The sequence below is a fragment of the Panthera leo genome, chromosome D3 (assembly GCF_018350215.1).
Source record: "Panthera leo isolate Ple1 chromosome D3, P.leo_Ple1_pat1.1, whole genome shotgun sequence".
Lineage (NCBI taxonomy): Eukaryota > Metazoa > Chordata > Mammalia > Carnivora > Felidae > Panthera > Panthera leo.
This window is the reverse complement of record NC_056690.1, coordinates 19,637,984-19,663,056: the sequence shown is the minus strand read 5'-3', so window position 1 is coordinate 19,663,056 and position 25,073 is coordinate 19,637,984. Positions and strand designations below refer to the sequence as shown.

The window sequence follows — 25,073 nt, the reverse complement described above, 5'->3', positions numbered from 1 at the left end:
ATACATACAGATATATATGTGTATATGTGTCTATATGTACATGTATGTGTGTATGTATATGCATGTGTATATTTGAAGTATGTATTGAGAATGGGCTCAACTGTGCTCTTCAGGATATTCAACCAATTACTACAAAATTCCTAAATGACCTCCTAAGAATACCAGGTTTGAACCATAAAACCTATTAAATGGATTATTTATTTAATCTGTGGGATATATTTGTTGTAGAACATAGAATTTGTTCGCCTAAATATAAGTGAATTTATAAGTCTTGGGCTTATTAACTTATTTCTGTATAAACCATCTGACTTTTCTGGGTAAATCAGAAAGCTCCCTACTTTCTGAGTCTAATCTTTCTCCTTATAGACTACAAAAATAAACGACACTTCTAGCAGAGTCAATTTCAAACCTAGCAAAAAGCCCTGGCCTTTACCACCATTTACTTCTCAGAATTTACTAGCATCTTCTTTATAAATTCAACTTACCTTACCCCTTCTTTGTAAGAAAGCCAGAGCCAAATTTATTCCTTATTTTCAATAACTTGTATGAAATTTTGGTAGAGTTTCTCCCTCATTTCTCTGAATGGTTTCTGATACTTCTTTTTTTTTTTTTTTTTTTAACTATCTTCTATATATAAGCCACCTTTGTTCCTCTCTGGAAGTAGACAAACAATAGTAAAAATAAATACCTTGAAAACTGGCTCAGTTAAACCTCCCCCTCCCCCTCCCCCCCCCCCCCCCCCCCCCCCACCAAATTAAGAAGGCACTCTTTCATAGGCAAAGATCAAGTGCCTGTAAGTAGTTTATTGTACTAGAAGGTGCGTGCTTGGGCTGTTGTTTATAAGGTTCCCCAGTACTGATACATTTGTTAGACTCAAAACAGAAGTCACTGAGCTTGCATCTCATTTAAGAGCTTGCCCTAGATGGAACCCTAATGTAATTCTCTTTCTTGGTTTCAGGCTCCGTTTCTGCTGTGTGTTCTTGGTTGGATATTTTCTCCTATTTACATTAAGGCTGGGGTGAGTAGCCATTATCAGTTACTCTGTTCTCTATAGTATTTTTTCTTACAAATATTTCATGTGTACATAAACATATCCTGGAGGCAAGTTAAACTTCTCAGTCTTTTGATCGTTTTACTGACTTCCCTAAACCCTGAGAAATGCCTGAAATAACATCACTCGGCCTTGGGTACACAGATGCTGGTAATTGCCTGCTGTTTCCCTCTGGACCTTATTCAAGGGTTCACTTTTAAGGGCTTTTACAGAAAACGTTTGAAAACTTTATCTAAAAATAAGACCTAAATAAATGAAACGAACAACTATGTTAATTACTAGAAGACAATATCCTAAAAATGTTAGTTCTCTCCAAATTAGTCTGTGCTGGGAATGAGATTCCAAACAGAATTTTTTTAGAAACTTGACATGCTGATTCTAAAATGTATGTAGGGGACAGCTGGGTGGTTTAGTTGGTTAAGTGTCCAACTCTTGATTTCAGCTCAGGTCATGATCTCATGGTTCATGAATTTAAGCCCCATGTTGGACTCCATGCTGATATTGCAGAGCTTGTTTGGAATTCCCTCTCTCTTCCTCTCTCCTTCTCTCTCTGCCTCTCCTCTCTTCATGCTCATGCTTTCTCTCTCTCTCTCTCTCAAAAATAAATAAATAAACTTAAAAAAATTTATAATAAAATGTATGTAGGAGATAAGGGGATAAATACATGTCAGTGACCAGCTGAGAGAGAACAGAGACCATCTGGCCTGCACATCTGTGAAGATATGTGGAATAACATCATCAACATGGTGGAATAAGAGCTTTCTGCCATCTTCCCTCAAAGAACACCAATTCAGTAATCACCCACAGATAAGAGGGCCTTTGTGGAAGACCAGAATTCCACTAGAGAAGTTCTAGCACACTTTGGAAAAAAGAAAATCGAAGACTGGATGTAATGAAGAGAGTGAGAGGAAGAGTTTCAGTGTACCTATGTCCCACCCCTTCCCCAAGGTGGCACAGCTAAGTGCCAGGAGAGACCTTCTCAGCCTGAAATTTCTCCCACAGGGGAAATTGAGAGTATGGGAGTAAGTGCTCAGCAATCTAGTTGTGCAGAAGTCTGCCAAGAGGACCCACTTGTTTCTCATCCCATCCAGAATATGGAGGTGTGCCGCACATCTAGGAGGCTGGGGAGTGGCTGAGAGAACAGCAGCCATGGCTCTCAGCCATGATCAGAGGAACATGAATCCTACTAATTACTTTGCAGACTTATCAGGAAGCCTGCCAGTGAGCCGCTGGGGTCTCCTCACCTATAGATCCCCTCAATTGGCCCAAGGGCACCCTAGCATGCCACACACCTCACCCACATGCACCTCCACCCTCTGGCCAGCTCTCTTTCTGCATCCCTGATGGTGGCAAGAGCAAGTGTTTTTTGTAGAAAGTTAGTGAGCATTCACAGAAAGCCATACTGACTCTGTGGGATTGAGGAAAGCACACTAACTTGAGCATTCAGCATTGCCCTAGGGAAAGCAAGCAAAGGGAGGCTGTCAGAACTTGGCCTGGCTTTGCAGGATCAAGAGAAGACATATAATCTTAAAAAGGATTCCCCCCAAAAAGGAACAAGAAATGTGGAGCAGGTATATCCATAGAAAAAGTCTGAGAAAGCCTTGGAATTTCTAGCAGAGCTTAGAGAAGGTATTTCTCTCCTAAAGCCAGTCAGTAAAGATGTGGAGGTGACTGCTTCCTCAAAGACAGTAATACAAAATTTGAGAAACATGGGGCCATCTGGGTGGTTTAGTCAGTTAAGTGTACAAGTCTTGATCTCAGCTCAGGTCTTGATCTCAGGGCCATGGGTTCAAGCCCCACATTGGGCTCCACACTGGGCATGGAACCTACCTAAAAAAATTTTTTTCTGAGGAACATGAAAAAGCAATGAAACATGGCACCACCAGAGGAGTACAGTTTTCTAGTAACCAATGCCAAAGAAATGGAGATCTGAGATTTGTTTGATAAAGAATGCAAAATAGTTGTTTGAAAGAAGCTTGGTGAGGTACAAGAAAATACAGAAAGACAATTCAATAAAATAAGGAAAACAATACATGGAGGAAATGAGAAGTTTAGCAGAGAGAGATCATGAAAATAATCAAACAAATTCTGGGGCTGGAGAATACAATGAATGAAATGAAAAGTGCAATAGATCACATAAATAGCAGGCTGGATCCAGCAGAAGAATCTGTGAAGTAGAAGACAGGTCATTTGAAATAATTCACTCAAGGGGGACAATGAAAAAGTTAAGAAAGTCTATGAGACTATGGGATACCATTAAGAAAAACAATATACACATCAGGGGCTCCCAGAGGGACAAGAGAGGGAGAAAGGGACAGAAAGCTTATTTTAAGAAATAATGGCTGAGAACTTCCCAAATCTGGGAAGAGATTTGGATATCCAAGATCATAAAGCCTATGGGTCCCCCCACCAAATTTCAACCTAAAACTATATTCTTTTTCTTGTAATGAAAGTGTCTAAAATCAAAGGGAAAATTTTTTAAACAAGAGAAAAGTCTTCACATACATGGGAACCTCCATAATGATATCTGCAGATTTCTTAGCAGAAGCCTTGCAGGCCAAGAAAGAGTGGGATGATATATTTAAAGTGATGGAAAAAAACCCTGCCAACCAAGTATACTTTACCTGGTAAAGTTATCCTTTATAAATGAAGGAGAGGGGCACCTGGATAGCTCAGTTGGTTAAGCATCTGACTCTTGATTTTGGCTCAGGTCATGATCTCACAGTCGTGAGACTGAGACCCACATCAGGCTCTTTGCTGGGCATAGAGCCTGTTTAAGATTCCCTCTCCCTCTGCCTTTCCCCCACTTGCTTGCTCTCTCTCTCAACTAAATACATATTAAAAAATAAAAATAATTAGGTGTGCCTGGGTGGCTCAGAACATTAAGTGTCCAACTTTGGCTCAGGGAATGACCTTGCAGTTTGTGGGTTGGAGCCCCATGTCAGGCTCTGTGCTGACAGCTCAGAGCCTGGAACGTGCTTCGGATTCTGTGTCTCTCTCTCTGTCCCTCCTCTGCTCACGCTCTCTGTATCTCTCTCAAAATAAATATTTAAAAATAATAAAAAAATAAAAATATTAAAATATAGCTATAATTATTTGTTAATGGATACATAATATAAAAAGAAATTATAACATCAAAACATAAAATGTTGAGGTGGGGAGTCAAAGGTACAGTTTTTGTATGTGATCAAATTTATCACCTTGAAATAGACTATTACATCTATGAGACATTTTATGTAAACCCCATGGTAACAAAAAAGCAAAAAGTTACAGTAGATACACAAAAGATAAATAGGAGGAAATGAAAGCATACTTCCATGGAAAATCATCAATTTGCAAAGGAAGACAGCATGAGGAAGAAAATAACAAGGGAACTACAAAACTGCCAGAAAACAATGAGTAAGATAGCATTTAAGTCCTTATCTTTCAATAATTACTTTAAATATAAAGGAATTAAATTCTCCAATCAAAAGGCACAGAATGGCTACAAGGATTTTTTTTAAGTAGTGTGGTAACTATCATTAACAATACTGTGTTATATGCTTAGAAGTTGTAAGAGAGTAAATCTCAAAAGTTCTCACCATTAAAAAAAAAGGTAATTATATGAGGTGATGGAGATATTTACTGTGATAATCACTTTGCAAGTATATGTATATAGATATCACTTACTGTGATAATCATTTTGCAAGTATATGTTTATCAAATTGTGTTGTACACCTTAAACTTACACAATGTTGTATGTTATTATATATCCATAAAGCTGGAAAAAAGAAAATGTATGTAAAAAAGCATAAAAGTAGCAAAGATACTCCTATCAACGAAAAATAATAAAGATTTGCCCTCAAATATCAAGACTTACTATAAAGCTATAGTAATTAAGACAGTATGGTATTGACACAAGAATTAAAACACTGACAAGTGTAAAAGAGAAATAACTAAGGAACGCTCATATACATGAACTTGGTTTATGACATCAATGGCACTGCAGATCACTGAGTAAAGGAGGGTCAATTGATTATCATATGAAAAAAATTAAATTGGATCCCTATTATACACAAAAATAATTTTAGATTGATTAAAGACTTAAATAGGAAAGGCAAAAGATTTTGAATTTTTATAAGGAAGTATAGAATATCTTTATGTCCTTGAGGTAGAGGGGAATTTTAAAGTAAGATAGAAAAAGCTCAGATCCCTGGCTGACCACCAAAGTACAGATGCATGCATGAGAACCCAGGGAGCCAAAAAAAAAAAAAAAAAAAAAGACAGAAACCAAAGGGAGCTCTGTCTTACAGAGACAGAGCTATACGTGTGAGATCTGTGACTTTACAGTGCCTAGGACTGAGTACATTCCCCAACCCACACAATGTAGGCAGTGGAGAACAAGTCTTACCCATAACAGAGGAGAGAACAGGGGGCTAACAAAGCAACAGGAAACTTTTGTGGGAGCACCAAAAACAAGGGAGACAAAGAGGGAATTAACTTTGAGTATAAATCAAAGTTTATAAACTTGGCATAAATTCTGCATGAAACCTTGACTGACTGTGAGACTACTCAAGTGCAAAGAAAACCTCCATAGGACCAGGCTAAATTAGCAGCAGCTAGAAGCTGAAAAAACAATCATAGACATCAGCAACTATAAACTTCAATGTAGGAGTGGGAGGTGGGATGACATGAAAGATGTTGCAGTTTGAGTCCAGGTAAGTTAATTGCCTACAAAACAACAACAACAACAACAACAACAACAACAAGAAACAGCAATCTTCAGAAGAACAAAGCAGATTGTGGAATGCTACATCATATGATCTATGATGGCCAGTCTGCAACCAGGAATTATTAGACACACAAAGAAATTGCAATATAAATGTGACCCACACTCCAGAAGAAAAAGCAGTAAATAAATGAGCAGGCCCGGATGTTGATTTAACAAAAAAAGGCTTTGAACCTACTATTATAAATATGTTCAAAGAAATAAAGGAAAATGTGATACTAATGAATGAACAAATACAGCCTCTCAACAGAGAAACTGAAACTATAGAAGAGAACCAAATGGAAATTCTAAAGTTAAAAAGCACACTAGCTGAAATGAAAAATACATAGGAGGAACTCAACAGCACCAAAAAAATGACAAAAGAGAGAATCAGTGAATTCAATAAGAATTACCCAAGAGAAAGAACAGAAGGGAAAAAAATTTGAAGAAAAAGGAGCAAAGCCTCAGAGACCTGTGATACAATATCAAGTAGTCCAACGTACATGTAATTGGTATCCCAGAAAGGAGAGCAAGAAAGAGGCAGAAAAAAATTTTTTGAAGAAATAGTAAGAAAGTATCCCAAGTGTGGTGAAAAATGTTAATTTTCCATGCAAAAAGCTTAACGAACACCAATGAACACAAAGCTACACCTAGGTTAACATCATAGTCAAACTGCTAAAAGTAAAGATAAAGAGGACATTTTGAGAGAACTAAAAGAAAATACATTATATGCAGGGAGGAAATGATACAGGTAATGGATGACTTCTGATCAGATACAATGGAAGCCAGAAAACATTAGGATGACATATGTAAATACTGAAAGGAATAAAAATATGTCAACCACAAATTCCATATCCAGCAAAAGTACTCTTCAAAAATGTAGATGAAATATATACAAATATCAAATAATTATTTGTACACCTAAAGCTAATTTAAAAAAACCTTATTGCAAAACAAAATAAAGAAGAATAAAGTGATTAAGTAGGGAAAGATTTCTCAACCAGAACACAAAAAAACCTAAAACCATAAAGGAGGAAATTGATATATGGGACTTCAAAATAAAATTTTTGTTTTTAAGTTTATTTATTTATTTTTAGGGGCACCTGGGTGGCTCAGTTGGTTAAGTGTCATACTTCAGCTCAGGTCATGATCTTGCAGTTCGTGAGTTCAAGCCCCACATCGGGCTCTGTCTGTGCTGACAGATCAGAGCCTGGAGCCTGGTTCAGATTCTGTGTCTCCCTCTCTCTGCCCCTCCCCCACTCGCACTCAGTCTCTCTCTCTCTCTCTCTCTCTCTCTCTCTCTGTCTCAAAATAAATAAACATTTAAAAATTTTTTATTTTGAGAGAGAGAGAAACAGAGCACAAGTTGGGGGGGAGGGGAAGAAAGAATCCCAAGCAGGCTCTGTTTCCAGAACAGAGCCCGATGTGGGACTCAAACTCACAAACCATGAGATCATGACATGAGCCAAAGTCAAGAGCTGGACACTTAACCAACTGAGCCACCAAGGCACCCCTAAAATTTTATTTTTTTTAAGTTTATTTATTTATTTTGAGAGAGGGAGAGAGTGCACCTGAGCAGGGAAGAGGCAGAGGGAGAGAGAGAGTCCCAAGCAGCTTATGCGCTGTCAACTTGCAGCCCGACATGGGGCTCAGTCTCACAAACTGCAAGATCATGACCTGAGCCGAGATCAGGAGTCGGATGTTGGGGCGCCTGGGTGGCTCAGTCGGTTGAGCGACCGACTTCGGCTCAGGTCATGATCTCACGGTTTGTGGGTTCGAGCCCAACGTCAGGCTCTGTGCTGACAGCTCGGAGCCTGGAGCCTGCTTCGGATTCTGTGTCTGCCTCTCTCTCAGCCCCTCCCCCACTCATGCTCTGTCTCAGAAATAAACATTAAAAAAAAAAAAAGAGTTGGATGCTTAACTAACTGAGCCACCCAGGTGCCCCATAACCTTTAACTCTTTGAAAGATATTTTTTTTTTATATAGTAGGAAAATGCTACTTAAGATACCACTGTTCCAGAATGACTAAGAGGAGAAGAGCTGGAGAGGGTGTGGGGCAAATGGGATTCATACATTTCTTGAGGGAATACAGAATCACATGGCCGTGACACTTTGGCAGTTTGTTCACAAATTAAACCTGACCACCCAGTCAGTAGTATTTCCCTGGACATAGATCTTTACCAACCCCAGAGAGATGAAAACATTTGTATACACACAAATTTGTACATGAAGCTTCATAGCAATTGTGTTCCTAATAGCCAAATCTAGAAATAATCTAAATTACAGTAAGAGAGTAGAAAAACAACATGTGATGTGGTATACTACTCAGCATGAAAGAGGGATCATGCAACAATGTGGCTGAATCTCAACCAAGAACATGAGGCCAGTGAAAGAAGCAGGACATTAAAAAGTACATAGTAAATGATTCTATTTATTTAAAATTCTAGAAAAGCAAATCCGTGGGGACAGCTAGGACCAAGGGTGGGTTGAAGGCCTTAACTGCAAACCCTAGGGGGTTTATGGAGGGCATTATGAATGATTAATATTTTGTGAGGCACCTGGGGGGAGCAGTGGGTTAATCATCCAACTCTTAATTTCAGCTCAGGTCATGATCTTATGGTGGTGGGATCGAGTGTCGTGTCAGGCTCCACACTGAGCATGGAAACTGCTTGGGATTCTGTCTCTCTGCCCCTCCCTCCCCCCATAATAAATAAATAGATAAATAAAATCCATCTTAAGAAGAGAATGATTAATATTTTTAATATGGTAGTGATTGTATAATTGTGTACATTTTCCCAAACTCATCAAACTTTACATTTAAAATGGGAGAGTTTTATGTGCATAAATTATGCCTTATAAAACTGTTAAAATTTGTAAATATTTGTAGAGCGGCATTAAAAATGTGAAAGGCTTATTTGCCATGTTGTCTAGCATCTGCAATGGTGAAGCCATAATCCCAAGGAAATTACCTCAGATTATGACTGTATTTTGGGATAAGATCTTCAAAGTAATAAAATGAAATGATTAGGGTGGGCCCTAATCCAGTATGACTTTATAAGAAGGGGAAATTTGGACACAGACATGTACAAAGGAAAGAGAATAGGAAGACACAGGGAGATGACAGCCATCAACAAGCCAAGGAGAGAGGCCTGGACAGATCCTTCCCTCACGGCCCCTAGAAGGAACCAAGCCTGCTGACACCTTGAACTTCTAGCCTTCAGAACTGAGAGATAATAATATTTCTGTTGCTTAAGCCATTCTGTTACACTCTGTGACAGCAGCCCATATGAGGATACTTGGGATAGAAGTGGGACAGTATACATTTAACAAACATTTATTCACCTACTGTGAGCCTGGCACTGCACTTGGGTCCAAGCATCTAATGAACAAAGAGACATCTTGTGCATGCGTGCATCCCTGTCGTGGGGTGCACGCAGCCTGAGACCATGGAAATCGAAATGAACAGGATTGTTTGGGGCAAACAGCACACACATGAGAGCACATGGGCACAGATGACCAGGTTGGAGAGCTGTTGAGTCAAATTCTGTCTCTCCTTAAAATTTTTTTTTAATGTTTTTATTTCTTTTTGAAGGAGAGAGAGAGAGAGAGACAGAGCATGAGTGGGGAAAGAGCAGAGAGAGAAGGAGACACAGAATCCGAAGCAGGCTCCAGGCTCTGAGCTGTCAACACAGAGCCGACGCGGGGCTCGAACTCACAAACCGTGAGATCCTGACATGAGCCGAAGTTGGTTGCTTAACCGACTGAGCACCCAGGCGCCCCAAATTCTGTCTCTCCTGAGTACTTGTTATATTTGTAGTATGTGATAAGGTATTTGAATTTGCTCTAGGATTATTTCATGAAAGTGATTTGTCATCATGAGACATCTTCAAATGGCTAGATTTCCTCCTACTTTCAGGAGATTGCTTCTTGAAGACAATACTATTGCTTCTCCTTTCTTATTTCCCCCATCTTAACTGGTGGCATGGAATCCAAAGCCAGAGTGGGTGACCCTGCTGCAACTTCTATCCCTGGCCCCCCCCCCCATCAGCTGTGTCTCTATGATGACCAGCACATTGTGATCAAGGCGCATCCCTGTGGGTCTGCCTCTTCTGGCACTCTGTCTGGTGGTGACTTCTCTTATTGCTTGTACAGGTGATGACAATGCCAGAATATTTGAGGAAGAGGTTTGGTGGCTTCCGGATCCAGTTCCTCCTTGCTATTCTGTACTTATTCCTCTATATCTTCAATAAGATCTCGGTGAGTTGTATAAAAGCCATCCCAAGAAACAAAACAAAACAACAAAAATTCAGTAGGTAGGATGGTGCTAGATTGGTGTCAGCAGTTCACTCTGTGGCCCCATAAGTTACTTACGTTTTCTTCTGTCTAAGCTAGAGCAGAGAAAAAAAATAGCTTAGTAATACTTTGCAAAAAATAAAGGCAGGGGCATCTTATTTGTCTCCCAAGCCTCAGTTACAGGTCCCTCTGCATTTCTAGAGAACCTTGGCCTTAATCTATGTCATGTCATTAAGTGATGTCACTCCTCTGCTTAAAACAATCCAGGAATTTCCACCACCCTTTCAAGAAAACCTAAGCCCCTTGTTATGATCTGTGAGGATGTTCTGTTCTAGTCCCTGCCTCTCCAGCCTTGTCTCCTGGTCTCCTCCCCTGTTCTCACCAGGCTCTGGCCCCACTGCCTGCCTTATGTTTCTCAAACCTGCCAATCTTATTCCCACTGAAAGCCCCTGACATTTGTTTCACACTGTGTCTAGAATGTACCCCCCCTCAAAAAAAATTTTCAAATATCACCTCCTTGAAGAAGCCTTCCATGGGTGTACCTAGTCAATCTCTATTTCATTGTTATGTTTTGGTGGGTTTTTTTTGTAATACTTGTTACCATGTGAGAATAATTTATCTGTTACCTTTCTGATTATCTGCCTTCTCCACTTCAGTGCAAGCTTGTTGAGGCCGAGAGCCTTGCCTGGCTTGTTCACTGCATTACCCACTGTGCTGAGAAAATTATTGGCACCTAAGGCACTTGATAAATGTGTGTGTGTGTGTGTGTGTTTAACTGACTGAATGAGGGGCGTCTGAGTGGCTCAGTTGGTTGAGTGTCCAACTCTTAATTTTGGCTCAGGTCATGATCCCAGGGTCATGTGATCGAGCTGTATACTGAGGGTGGAGCCTGCTTAAGATCCTTTCTCTCTCTTCCTCTGCCCCATTCCCCCACTCATACTGTCTCTATAATAAAAACTATAAATAAATAAATAAATAAATACATGCACGCATCCATACAGATATACAATGTGAGTATCACCTATCACACTACATAGAAATTGCCTATTTAGTTTCTGTCACTAAATATAAGCTTCTTGGGGGCAGCAACTGAGTTTTAGTAGCCCCGTGTCTTCTAAACCCTGTCGAGTATCTGCTATGCTGGTGCACAGTAAACATTTGGTGAATAAATGGATAGATGAATAAAGGGAGGATCTCTGCCCATTGCATCCCTACTTTGGAGACCAGAATAACTAGGCAAGAGATTAGCCAGTTAAATGATATGCAGATGCTTTAAAATCAGTGCCAGCCAAACCAGGGATCAACAAATCCAGCCTGCAGGCCAATCAACCTGATGTTCTGCTTTGTACAGTCCTTGAGCTGAGAATGGCTTTTTATAGTTTTAAATGGTTGTGGAAAGCAGTGGCAGTATGTGGCCTGCAAAGCCTACAGTATTTATTATCTGGTCTTTTAGAGAAAAAACTTACCAGCCCCTGTTGAGCTGTCCCCTTTGCCTCTTCCAATGGCAGAACTATAAGAACAGCTCACTCTCTGAGCATGTTCCCTGTTCTAAGGGTCTAGAGAGGAATAGGCTAAGTTTTGTATGAACTGAATTCATTGGATTGACCCAAGCCCTAAAAGTGCTGACCTTGGTTGAACTCATGGGGCATAAGCCTTTTTTCCCAACAGAACTTGGGTAGGCCTCACCCCATGTCCATTAGTGACGGAGTGAATGTGCTAACCATAGACCACTTCCTGCAGATGGCTTCTAGGGTCTTTATGATACTGCTGTTGATTGAGCTGGAAATGAAAATGCAGCCTGTTTCCTTTGTACTCATTTCAGGTGGAGATCTGTACTGGTGCCATGTTCATGAGACTGGTTTTGGGGTTAGACGTCTACCTGGCCACCATAATCTTGCTGACAATTATGGGCATTTATACCATCACAGGTGAGGTTACTGTAACCACACAGGTATTTATACCGACACAAAAGCTCTACTTTTTTTTTTAATGTTTATTTTTGAGAGAGAGAGAGTGTGAGTGGGGGAATTGCAGAGAGAGAGGGAGACACAGAATTCGAAGCAGACTCCAGGCTCTGAGCGGTCAGCCTGGAGCCTGACGCGGGGCTTGAACCCACGAGCTATGAGATCATGACCTGACCCAAAGTCAGACGCTTAACCGACTGAGCCACCCCGGGCGCCCCAAAGCTCTACTACTTATAGTGGAGTGCTAGTAGACAAGGAGGCAGAGGGTCTCAGCTTTTGCATTTTCCCTAAGTCTATAGATCATACTGCTAGGCCTGAGGGGGTGGAACAGTGAAAATAATGGAGGCAGGGTGCCTAAGTGACATACTACCTCTAGAAATCAGATCAGGCCAGTGGGGGCTTTCTAAGGGCATTGGCAAGGATGGCAGTGATCATGTTTGGAGCGGGCCATCATCTGACACTGCAGGCTGCTAAGTAAAAGAGTAGAAACAGAAAAGGAATTAGGGGGAGGCGGCAGCTTCAGTCATCCTGGTCACCTGGTAACCTGGTCAGGCCATCAGATAGCATCTTTTATGTAGGCAATTCTGTCCCAGAGTCTCTGCCTAAGTTTTGAGAGCGGGGGCCCTCATCACTTGTTTTTTCCAGCCACAGTGCAAATCTTGGATGCTGGTGAGCGTCCCTGGCAGTTTACCACTGTCTGAGTGAGGAGGATCAGGGTAGGGAATGGAATGCACTCAATTAATGGCTCTCAATGCACAAGGGAGTGGGAGTTGGGGGTTTCTTCCTAGGTGACATTTGGTAATGTCTGGATACATTTTGGGTTGTCCCAACCAGGGAGGGGGGGGTGGTGCTGCTGGCATCTAGCATGTTGAGACCAGAGATGCTGCTAACTGTTGCTTCCAAACTGAGATTTTGTGATTAAAGATGTACTTTTTTGCTTAGGAAAACTACCAGCTTTTCATTCATCCAAAAAATGGGAAGTAAAGGGAAATTGGGACATAGAAGGGCAAGATAAGAATCCAACAAAAGATCATGAGGGATGTTAAAGAGAGAACACAGGATGTACCAAGACTAAGCATGTTATTGTAAGACCTACTGACTTAAAGGTACAAAGGTGTGAATGGAGAGATCTGGAAGGAGACAAGCATGTAGAATAGGGATACAGAAGTGACTTGCAGCAGAGAGTCTCAAATGTTGCTTTTGTTTCTCTTTCTCCTACCTATTCAGGTGGTTTTGCAGCTGTAGTTTATACTGATACCTTACATGCTGCTGTTATGGTTCTGGGATCAATCTTGTTAATGGTCTTTGGTAAGTCAATCTTGGAAGACTGGGCACCATGGCTGGAATCTTCCAGTCTGATTGCTGTCTGGGGCCATTTCAGCACTTTCATCTTTTGCAGATGAGGAGACTGAGGCCCTCAGATCCCTTAGAGCATTATCTCAGGTCACACAAAAAGTTGAGAAGTAAACCTTTGCTCACTTCAGAAGACGTAGAAGTGGTAATGACAAACTGTAGTGCTTTGGGACAGTGATCGACTGGCCCACCACACTCATCCCCACCTCCGTGCCTCAGCCCATGCTCTTCCTCTGCAGTTATAAGCCCCTCTCCTTTTCATCCACACAGTTAAATCTACCCATCAAGGTCAACAGAAGACCCACCTCCAAAAATGTGATTCTGTTATTATTCCATCTACATGTCTTTTCTTCTGTGGACTCAAATCACTACTACACACACCTTGATATTTTTGTGATATATACCTTGATTGTTCATTGATTGTGTCATATAAATAAATCATACCCCTCAGCTCCAGAACTTCTTAAGAACCAAAACCATTGTATCCTGCACACAGTGTGCAGTCTGAGGCATATGGTAGGTGCTTATTAAGTGGTAAGAATGAAAATAATAGCTAACAGAAATCGAGTATCAGGTACCACGTAGGCATTTATCCATATTAATCTTCACATCACTGTGATGCATAACTACTATTGTTATCCCCATTTTACAGATGAGGAAACTGAGTTATTCAGTTAAGTAACTTGCTCATGAGACACACTAAGAGCAGAAATCATAGCTGAGTCTCTAAACACCAAATTCCACTATGTGAACTAACATATTATAATACCTGTAATGGCAAATACATTTAACCTTAAAATGATAGTTTTCTCCCACTAGCTAAGATAATGACCTCAGTGAGGATGGTGTTACCCACTGCTCCATGGGTCAGAGATTGGTCTTACATAAATCTAGAAGGAAAAACTCTTGTCTCAGGTATTGAAAAATTATTGAAATGGTACGTGAATACAGTTGAAGGACTGTGGTTCCGTAAAGCATGTTGTTGAGCCCCATTGAATGAGAAATGATAGAATCAAACAGAGTCACGTAGTCCTCACTCTTAACATTCAGTAAGCATTAGTGTGCCATGAGGTGTACTCAGAGCTATATCGCTGAAACACAAAATACACATCAGGCATAATCTAAGGAATTTTTTTAATGAATTGGGAAGCACTGACTAATTTGAATGACAAAACCCTAAACTATAGAACACATTAAGCCATTGTTTTTAATTGTGTACTAGTGTTAAACATCAACATTTTTAAAATCTGCCACCCTCACCCCAATAGTTGAAAATGACATCTGACTAAACTTTAGGAGCAGGTGGAATATTCCACTTAATGTTAGCAATTATATCTCTAAGTAATTATATATTCTTTACTCTTATAGACTGAATATTCGTCTCCCTCCCAAAATTCATATGTTGAAATCCTAACCCCCAAGGCGAAGCCATTGGGAACTGATTTGGTCATAAGAGCAGAGCACTCATGAATGGCATTAGTATCCTTATAAAAGAGACCTCAGAGAGCCCCCTCACTTTTTCCACCATTTGAGGACACATTGAGAAGATAGCCATGTATGAGCCAGGAAGGGGATCCTCACTAGACACCCAATCATCCAGCACTTGACCTCAGACTTCCTAGCCTCCAGAGCCATGGGAAGTAAATATTTGCAGTTTGTAAGTCACCCAACCTATGGTATTTTCTTATAACTGCCCAAACAGACTAAGACTTTTTCTGAGAAATGTAATGGGATTTTTTTATAATTAGGGCATTGATGTTGGTAGGTAAACTATTTTAAACTAATGGAATAATTGTTTTCTTTTAAAAATATACAAGATCTTATACATCCAAATGAGTATTGTCCAAACTAGTCACCATGAGACCCCATACACATCCAGCTGCAATTTTTTGTTTTTAATTTTTAGGTAGTACACACACAAGGTAAACAAAACAAAAAGGTACACAGTGAAATATTCATTGCTCTCAGTTTCTCAATTCAACTCTCCAGAGACAACTAGTATTATTAGTTTTGTATATATCCTTCCAGATATATTCTTCATGTATACAATCTTTTTTTTAATCTATGAGAGACATATTTTAACAGAATCAAAACAAAATTTTGCAGCCTGTTATTCCACCACTGGTTCTATATCTTGGGCAAATTTCTATGTCCGTGAATGGAGATCTATTAAATCTTTTTGTTTTTGTATTTGTAGTAAACTTTATTGAGAAGTGCACAAGTCAAAGTATGTAGCTAGATGAGATATCACAAAGTGAACACAGCCTGGTAACAAGTACCCAGGTCACGAAGTTATCTTTTTTTCCCTTGCTTTCCAAACTTTATACCTTTTGTTTCCTTTTCTTGCCTATTGCACTGGCCAGGGTCATTAGTACAGTGTTGAATAGAAGTAGAGACAACAGAAATCCTTGTCTCTTTGCCAATTTAGAGAGAAATCTTTGGATATTTCACCATTAAATAAATCATTTGCTGTCAATTTTTGGTAAATACTCTTTGCCAGGCTAACAAGTTCCCTTCTAGTCCTAGTTGGCTAGAATTATCATGAACGTGTTTTTTTTTTTTTAAGTTATTTATTTTGAGAGAGAGGGAGGGAGAGCAAGAGCAAGAGCACACCAGTGGGGGAAGGGCAGAGAGAGAGGGAGAGAGAGAGAATTGCAAGCAGGCTCTGTGCTGTCGGCACAGAGCCCGACATGAGGCTCATACTCATGAACTGTGAGAACATGACCTGAGTTGAAATCAAGAGTTGGATGCCTAACCGACTGAGCCACCCAGGTACCCCTATCATGAACAGGTTTTGAATTGTAGCAAGTGTTTCTTCCACATTTACTGAGATGATTATATTATTTTTCTCCCTTATTCTGTTAACATGGTGAATTATATTGAATTATTTTTCAGTGTTAACTCAATCTTGAATTCCTGGAATAAACCCAGCTTTGTTGAGACATACCCTAAATTATCCTCCAAAGTGGCTGTATTAACATATTCTCAGCAATATATGTCAGAATATGTGTTCCCTACCCTTACAGCCAATAATTGATGTTTTAAGCCTTTTTAAAAATTTGCCAAACAGGGGAAGGAAAAAAAAAGTATCTCATTCTTGTTTTAACTGGAAGTTTCTAGAGACTGGTGAAGTTAAGCATCATTTTATATACTTAGTGGCCATTTGGAGTTCCTCTTTTGTAAATTACCCACTCATATTCTCTACTATATTTCTTCTGAGTAGTTTCCCTTGGCTATTGGTGTATAAGAGTTCTTTATACATGACACAAATTTCTTCTTTTGGCCTGACAGATTTTTAACTTGATTTCAGTCATATAAATTTTAAATTTTGAGGTCAAATTTACCAACTTTCCTCTTCCTTTTTGTGACTTGTCTAAGAAGGTAGACTAACTCAACTCTCTAGTTCTGTAGTTCATGAAGATATTGTGTTTTTTTCTAATAACTTTGTAGTTTAGTATTTTGCTTTCTTTTAATCCATATGGAATTCATTTATAGAAGTGCCATGAGGTGTCTTCACTCAGTATTCTTTTATTGACTACTTTCAACTCTAAATGATTCTGAACACATTTCAATAATCAAATCTGTATCAAAGGAACATGTTTTAATATGCCAAAATAAAGGGAATTTTTTAGTTAAGTGGAACTATGGGTGTTTTGTGCCTTTTAAAAACATTTTTTTTTAATGTTAAGATTGTATACCACTTAGGATATTGACAGATGAATGCTATGACTGAGGAAAATTTCAAATATGACATTTTATAAACATTTTGTTGGCATTGCAGGAAAGTGAATATTAATTTCTATTCTAGCCAAGATTCTTTAGAAAGCTTGTGATAGAACTTTAGTTCAAAACTAGCATAAGCAAGTAAATACCTTCTTGGCTCACGTAAGTAAAAATTCCAGGGGCACAGTACCTTCAGTTATGCCTAGATCCAGGGTTCTGAATGAACCAGGTAAACAAGAGAGCTGCAAACTGCCAGACTAGCTCAGAACCCCAAAGAAAGGAAGAAGGCTTTTTTGGTTCCTTAAGCAGAAGTCTCCTGGGACAGATTCTGATTAGCCCAGTTTGGGTCTCATATCTATTCCTGACACATCAGCTGTTGCCCATGGGACAGAGCATTGGCCAGGCCTGGGGCACATGCCATATTGGAATGGTGGACAGTTTGATGAGGCCCACCTAAGCGACACAGGATGGAATGCAACTGGAAAGAGGGGTTCTGCTACCAGAAGCTGGAGTGGGGGGGCGGGGCGCACACAACCACCAATGTCCACTGTACTCCCATTTCTCTTTGGAAGAGATGATGTCTTTTTTTAGGCACATACAGTTTTGACTATTTTTCAGTCCATTGTGCTTTTTATACTAGGTACAGTCAATGAAACTGGGTCTCACTTTGTAATCTTGGGTCTTCAAACATATGTTATTGTGTGGTGTAAGATACTGATAAATTTTATCATGTTTTAAGCCTTTCAGGAAGTGGGAGGATACCAGGAGCTACTGAATAAATACCCACATAGTAAGCCAGACCCAATCCATGAAGGAAATTGGACTGCCAAGCCAGAGTGTTTTATTCCTCGCCTGGATTTTTTCCATATCTTCCGAGATCCCGTCACTGGAGACCTCCCATGGCCTGGAATTGTCTTTGGCGTCTCCACCCTCTCCTTATACTACTGGTGCACTGATCAGGTAATTAGACGTGGTGCAGGTGAAGTGACTACATTGGAGGCTGGTCGGTCTCATTGCATTCTAGGCTTTACCAGTCTCTATAGGCAACAGCGGGCCTGACTGCACTCAGTGATCAGGTTTCCCTTCCAGTCTTTACTTATTGCCTAAAGAACTTCATAAGAAATTCTGTTTAAAAGGAATTTCACTCACAGTCCCATTATAACCCATCATCTATTTTCATTGTTTCCTTCTTCCCATCATTATCACATGAAAAACATGTCAGTTTTCCCCAACTGAGTCTGTAAATTAAATGTAACCAATCACTATTTCAGCTGGATTTTTTTAAGGACTCAAATTTATTCTGAATATTATATGGCTCACTATCAATGGTAGCTCATTAAATAAGCTATGAAATATTCACATGGTGCAAAGGCAATAGAGAAATGAAAAGAAAGTACAGCTATACACAATAACATGGATGAATCTTCACAGCTTGATTTTAGACACAGAAGGCTAGGCACTGCATGATTACATTTTTATAAAGTTTAACACAGGCAGTGCTAACTTGTGTCATTTAGGAATACATAGTAATTGGCATATATATAAAGAAAAGCAAGGAAGAAATAAAGTAGTCATGAAAGCAGTCATATCTGGAGCAAGGGAAGGGGTTGAGATGAAAAAAAGTCCCATGTAGCAGCATTATTCACAAGTACCACAAGGTGGAAACAATCTAAATGTTCACCCACCAATGAATTAATAAAACAGAATGTGTATCCATTCATTGGAATATTATTCAGCCATATAAAGGAATGAAGTAGGAACACATACTACAACCTAGATGGATCTCGGAAACATTATACTAAGTGAAAGAAGCCAGACAGAAAGATCACCTAATGTATGATTCCTTTTATATGAAATGTCCAGAGTAGGCAAATCCATAGAGATGGAAATCCAATTAGTGCTTGCCAGGGGCTGGGAGAGAAGGAATGGAGGGGGACAGTTTAATGGATGTGTTTGTTCTTCTGGAGTGATGAAAAAGTTTTGAAAGTAGAGAGAGGTGGTAATTGCATAAGATTGGGAATGCACTAAATGCTCCTGAATTGTTCGCTTTAAAATGGTTAACTATATATTATGTGAATTTCACATTAATTTTTGCAAAAAAACAAAACAAAACAAAAAACAAAAAAAGAGCCACAGGGAGGCTTCTGGGGTACCTGCAATGTTCCATCTCGATTTGGATGGGTGTTAGACTGTATGCTGTTAATGTGCTACCGTGTACTTTCATATTTATATCACAATAAAAAAATACTTTCATATTTATATCACAATAAAAAAAAGGTTTAAACATTTTGTGGAAGAAGAAAATGCTATAAATCCCTAACCCAAGTTTGAAACTGAACAACAAAGGGAGAGAACTTGCCAAACCAGATATTTCAACATCTACAAGGTAGCAATAATAAAAATAGTTTGAAATATCCAAGAATAGACACACAGACTAATGGAACAGAATAAAGAGGTCAGGCAGATTTATGTACTTATAGGAATTTAATATGTATCTAAGGAGGCTTCAGAAATCAACAGGGGTGTGGGGCACCTGGCTGGCTCAGTTAGTAGAGCATACAGACTCTTGATCTCAGGGTCATGAATTCAAGCCCCAGGTTGGGCTTGGAGCCTAACTTAAAATAAAACTAACTAACTAACTAACTAACTAACTAACTAACTAAATGAATAGAAAGAAAGAAAGAAAGAAAGAAAGAAAGAAAGAAAGAAAGAAAGAAAGAAAGAAAGAAAGAAAGAAAGAAATGGGGGAGATACATACTCTTTGTTAGAAAACTTAGTTGTTAGAAAACCAATGGACTATCTGGAGTAACAAAACTTCACCCCCAGCCAGCACTTAGTACAAAGGTAGACTTCAGGTGGGTTAAAGACTTAAATGTGGGAAGTGAAACTATGCATCTAAGGAAGATAACAGAATATTTTTAAGACATATCAGGGAGTACAAATCATACTGGTTTGATTACATTACATATAAGTACTTTTTATTTTTTACTTCTTTAAGTTTATTTTTGAAAGAGAGAAAGAGTATTGGTGAGCATATGAGCAGGGGAGGGGCAGAGAGAGAGGGAGGGAGGGAGAATCCTAAAGGAGAAAGAGAGAATCTGGTCAGCATAGAGCCCAACACAGGGCTCAAGCCCACGAACTTTGAGATCATGACCTGGGCCAAAACCAAGAGGTAGATACTTAACCGACTGAGCCACCCAGGGGCCCATACACAATAGGTACTTTTTAACAAAGAGTATCATAGATAAAGTCAACAGATGACAGATTAGAGAAGATTATTGGATTTATCATGAATAAGAAACAATAGCAAATCCATAAGAAAAAGGAGCTCCAATAGAAATGTGGGCAAAAGATAATGACAGGCCATTTATAAAAAAGGAAATTGAAACAAGCATTAATGCTAACAAGCATATAACCCAGAGTTATCACATAAGTACAGCTTAAAACCACAAGAAGCCTGGCAAAATTAGAAAGATTGATAATGCCCAGGTCAGCCCTCACACAAGGGCTCCTGGGTGGCTCAGCCAGTTAAGCACCCAGCTCTTGGTTTCAGCTCAGGTCATAATCTCGTGGTTTCATGAATTCAGGCCCCAAGTTGGGCTCTGTGTTGACTGTGTGGAGCCTGCTTGGGATTCTCTGTCTCCCTCTCTCTCTGCCCTTCCCCCACTTAAACTATCTCTGTCTCTCTCAAAAAACAAAAACAAAAACAAAAAAAACTCGTGTACTTCTGGTGGAAGTATAGACTGGTGTGATCTGTTCTGGAGGGTAATCCAGCAGTATTTTATAAAAGTAAGTATATCGTACTCTGAGCTAGCAGTGGTGTTCCTCAGAAGCTACCTAAAATATCCTCATGCAAGTTCATGAGGGACTATAATATGCAATGTTGATCACAATGTTGATTGTGCTGGTTACAACTAAGTGGGTAGATAAAATGGCATGGGGGCAGTAAGACTGTGGAATACCGTGCAGTCATGAGAGCAATGGACTAGATGACCTGTAGCAACACTAAAGGGTCTTTAAAATGTAGTGAGTGGAAAGACAAGAAATGAGATCCAGAGCACAATACATGGGTATTCTCTCCAATATAGCTCTGAGGATTTTTTTTTTATTTGTATTTTTGCCGATCTATTTATCACATGTTTATTGATCTTTCTGTATTTTTCTTTTCAGTTTCTTCTGCAAATTTAAAAGTTGCCCCTGGCCTTTCACTTCTGACAATGGGTAAACTAGATTTCCTGAACTACCTCCCATAACAAAATTTTCTAGTCCTACTGGGTAAAATGTAACAAGCATCTTTTTGTAGTCATAGCAAAGCTCATAAGAAAGGAAGAAAATCTCCAGAGGCCAAAAAACCAAAGAGAGTAGTGAACTCAAGAGAGTTACGCTGAGGGGCACCTGGGTGGCTCAGTTGGTTAAGCATCTGACTCTTGGTTTCACCTCAGGTCATGATCTCACGGTTGGTGAGTTTGAGCCCCACGTTGGGCTCTGCACTGACCGGGTGGATCCTGCTTGGAATTCTCTCTCTCCTCTCTACCCCTCCCTTGCTCATATTCTCTATCTCTTTCTATCTCTCAAAAATAAGTAAATAAACATTTAAAAGAGAGAGAGAGTTAAGCTGACACTAACACCTATGGTGCCCTGAGAGCATTTGCCAAGCAAGGATTTCCGAGGCTTAGGTTTAACTGGCCAGGTGAGAACAGGAGAAAGGCCTTGAGTTCATGAGTGGTGAAGAGTGAAGGTTGTTACCTCAGTGAAAAGGTGGACTGGGAAAATATCTGCCCACCAGCAAGGAGAAATAGCTGAAAACAAACACACAAACAAACAAACAAACAAAATCAACCTGGGCCCCAGGAGGAAGAAAAATTCTCCCCTGAGAACTCACAAGGGAAGACTAGCCTTCCTATACATTTAGGTGTTTAATTTAAATTTTTAATTTAATTTAATTCCCTGAATTGTCAGGGAAACCCCATGGGAAGAAATGAACATAAACTCATCCAAAATTTGTTACACATTGACCCGGCAGGAGTAATGGCAGATTTTCCCTGGAGAGATGCACCCTCAGCCGAGGTCTTGCAGGATTCCCACAAATGAATGCCTGCCCAACACGAGCCCCTAAGCTGAAATTAGAAGACACGGAAGAATCAAACCACCTTGAGCCAGAAACAGCAGAATTAATACCCCCAAACTTCAGAACATTGAGGTATACAATACCAAATACAAAAAAAAAAGTTTAAAGAAATAAAAATGGAACTAAAAACATTAACACCATTCTACCAAAATGATCAGTCAGATTTGAATAATCAAACTTCTAGATATGAAAAATAGGCTTGCTGAAATGTGAAACTCAGTAGCTGTTAAAATAGCAGATTAAAGGAGCACCTGGCTGGCTCAGTGGGAGGAGCATGCAACTCTTGATCTCAGAGTCGTAGATCACATTAGGTGTAGAGGTTGCTTAAATAAACATTTAAAAACTAGCAGATTAAGCATAGCTGAAGGGGAAAAAATAGTCATCTGAAAGAGATAACTGAAGAAATTGAAAGCACAAAGCTGGAAAGTATGAAAGGGAAACAAAGTGACATGGAAGAGAGAATCAGGATTAAAATATATCTCGTTGGAGCTCCAGAAGAAAAGGAGAGAGAAGCAATATTTTAAGAGAAAGTGGCTGAGAAGTTTTGCCATTGCTAAAAGAGCAGGAAGCATTGGATTCCAGAATCACAGTGAATCTCAAGCAGAAATAATTTACAAATCCACACAAAGAAATGGAATGAAACCGTAATGAAAGTTCAGAACATCGAAGACAAGGAGATTTTGAAAGGTACCTAAGAGGAAAGATTACTGATGAAAGAAGACAGTTATACCAACAACAGGCTTCTCAGCTGCAGACATATAACCCATGGCAGAGGAGTAAAATTTTCAAAGGCATTGAGGAAACTGTCACCTCTAAAGTACATGCCCAGCTAAGGTATTATTCATGACCAAGGGCAAAATTAAGACATAACCTTCCCTAAAGAAGGACTGAAGGATGTACGTTAAAAAAAAAAAAAAGAAAAGAAAAGAAAAGAAATACTCATGAGCAAGAAAAATAGCAAAGATAGTGACAGGTCCTGAGCAAATGGGCTGAAAAATAATAATACAAGTACAGGAAGTGAAAAATAGAACAAAACTAAAATATTGGACCACAGTTTGGAGTTAAATCTGTCTGTGGACTCTAAATTGTTCAGAAGGGTGGGGATGTTGATGTGAAGACTTGTATTTGTAGACTTGAAGTTGTATCTATGTGAAAATTTTACAGGTCATTATTAAATACACAGAAGTAGAATACATAACTTCTAACTAGCAAAGAAAGTGACTTAAGAAAAATGTTTGATTAAAAGAGAAGCAAACAATCTGAGGGAAGGAAAATTAACTTTGGGCCACCACCATTTTTAAACAATAGTCCTCTCTTTGCCCCACTTTGTAATATATGATAATGTACAAAAGTGCTTAGGACTTCCTACATGGATGATGTACTGCCTTTCTGATCACCCTTGCCTCAGAATGAGAGCCAACTTTCTGTCCTTGCCCTCCTCCTTCATCCCCTCTCTTGAGAGACTGGCTCTTCTGTGCACTGGGCTAAGTAAAGACCAGGAAATGCAGCCTGGCTGCCCACCCACACCCACTCAAGTGGAAGCCTGCGTTCACTGAGAGGCCAGCAACAGGATACCAGTGGACCTCCTGAGAAACAGTACCTGTTGCATGAGGAGCACCACTTTGGGACTCTTCCTCCTATTATTAAAATGATGCATTTGGACAATAAACAAAACATAAAGATGACCATCCTGCCTGCTAATTTTACCATGCCAGGATTAACCACTCTAACCATGTCACTTTATTCCTGTGCAATTTTTTTCTCAGTACAGAGCCACGGTGTACAGCCTGCTGTTGGATCCTGTATGCCTTTTAGTTACCATCACACTGTGAGCATTTTTCACACTATCTAAATGTTTTTCAGAAACGAACTTTGAGTACATACATAATACTGCATTGTTGTGATGCACCGGACCATGTCTTTATGTGCTTTCTTAAGTGCTTCTCCACCTGCCAGCTGTAGCATTCTGTTTGGCCTGAGAGCACACTGCTTCTCATGGCAGGAGCACTATGAAATGGGTCGTGAGACATCTCCTAGGAGATTTTGCATTTTAAAGATCTATACTGGTTCATTTCAATTTAGATGAACAAAGTTAGTCCCAGTTCTGAAAATTCATTTGGTGCCGGGGACCCTTTGCTTTGATTGATGTCACAAGGGCCCTCTTCCTTCTGGCCCCACAGGGACAGTCTGTGCCCTCTAGGAGGGAGTCTCGTCCTTGCCAGGGGACAGTTCATAAGCACTGTGCCTCTGTAGTTGGTTTGCAGTGCTAACAATGAGGCCAAGGTCACGCACACCATTCCTGTCCCTTCGGGCAACTGTGCACTGAGCAAAACATGCTATTGGTCACGTGCATCTCCTCTGGCCCTGCCTGCCCTGAAGATGCCTGGACGATTGGGGTGAGCAGCTTAGCAAGAACCCACCAGAGGGCACATCCTGCTGCTGCAGCAGGTCACAGTTATCCTGTCTGTGCCGTGGTAGCCCACACTTGATTCACTGATAGCTCCACCCCCCACCTCACCCATCTGTGTTTCCTTGGCAGATTTTTGTCCAGCGATGCCTGGCAGGGAAGAACATGTCTCATGTGAGAGGCGGCTGCGTCCTTTGTGGGTACCTGAAGCTGCTGCCCATGTTTAGCATAGTGATGCCGGGAATGATCAGCCGCATCTTGTTCCCGGGTAAATTCTTAATTCTGATGTGTTCACACTGATCTTCTGTTTTCTTAGAGATCTAGAGGACGTTTAGGGTCATCAGGCCTCCCACAGTATTGGGAGGTGTTGAGATGCCCCAGATTCCTTTCTAGGGAGCTAAGGGGTT

General features: G+C 40.0%; 1 protein-coding gene across 6 annotated transcripts in view; it reads left to right on the top strand.

The window, feature by feature from the left end:
- Positions 1-25,073, top strand: part of LOC122203710 (sodium/glucose cotransporter 1-like) — a 57,250-nt gene that overhangs the window by 9,720 nt on the left and 22,457 nt on the right. For 5 of the 6 annotated variants that reach the window (XM_042910743.1, XM_042910741.1, XM_042910740.1 and 2 more), the window contains 6 exons: positions 959-1,018; positions 9,951-10,055; positions 11,914-12,019; positions 13,283-13,363; positions 17,871-18,091; positions 24,799-24,934. In XM_042910743.1, coding sequence (XP_042766677.1) covers positions 959-1,018; positions 9,951-10,055; positions 11,914-12,019; positions 13,283-13,363; positions 17,871-18,091; positions 24,799-24,934 — 709 coding nt within the window. The remainder of the gene's footprint in view (positions 1-958; positions 1,019-9,950; positions 10,056-11,913; positions 12,020-13,282; positions 13,364-17,870; positions 18,092-24,798; positions 24,935-25,073) is intronic. The other variant, XM_042910742.1, reaches the window with a different exon arrangement.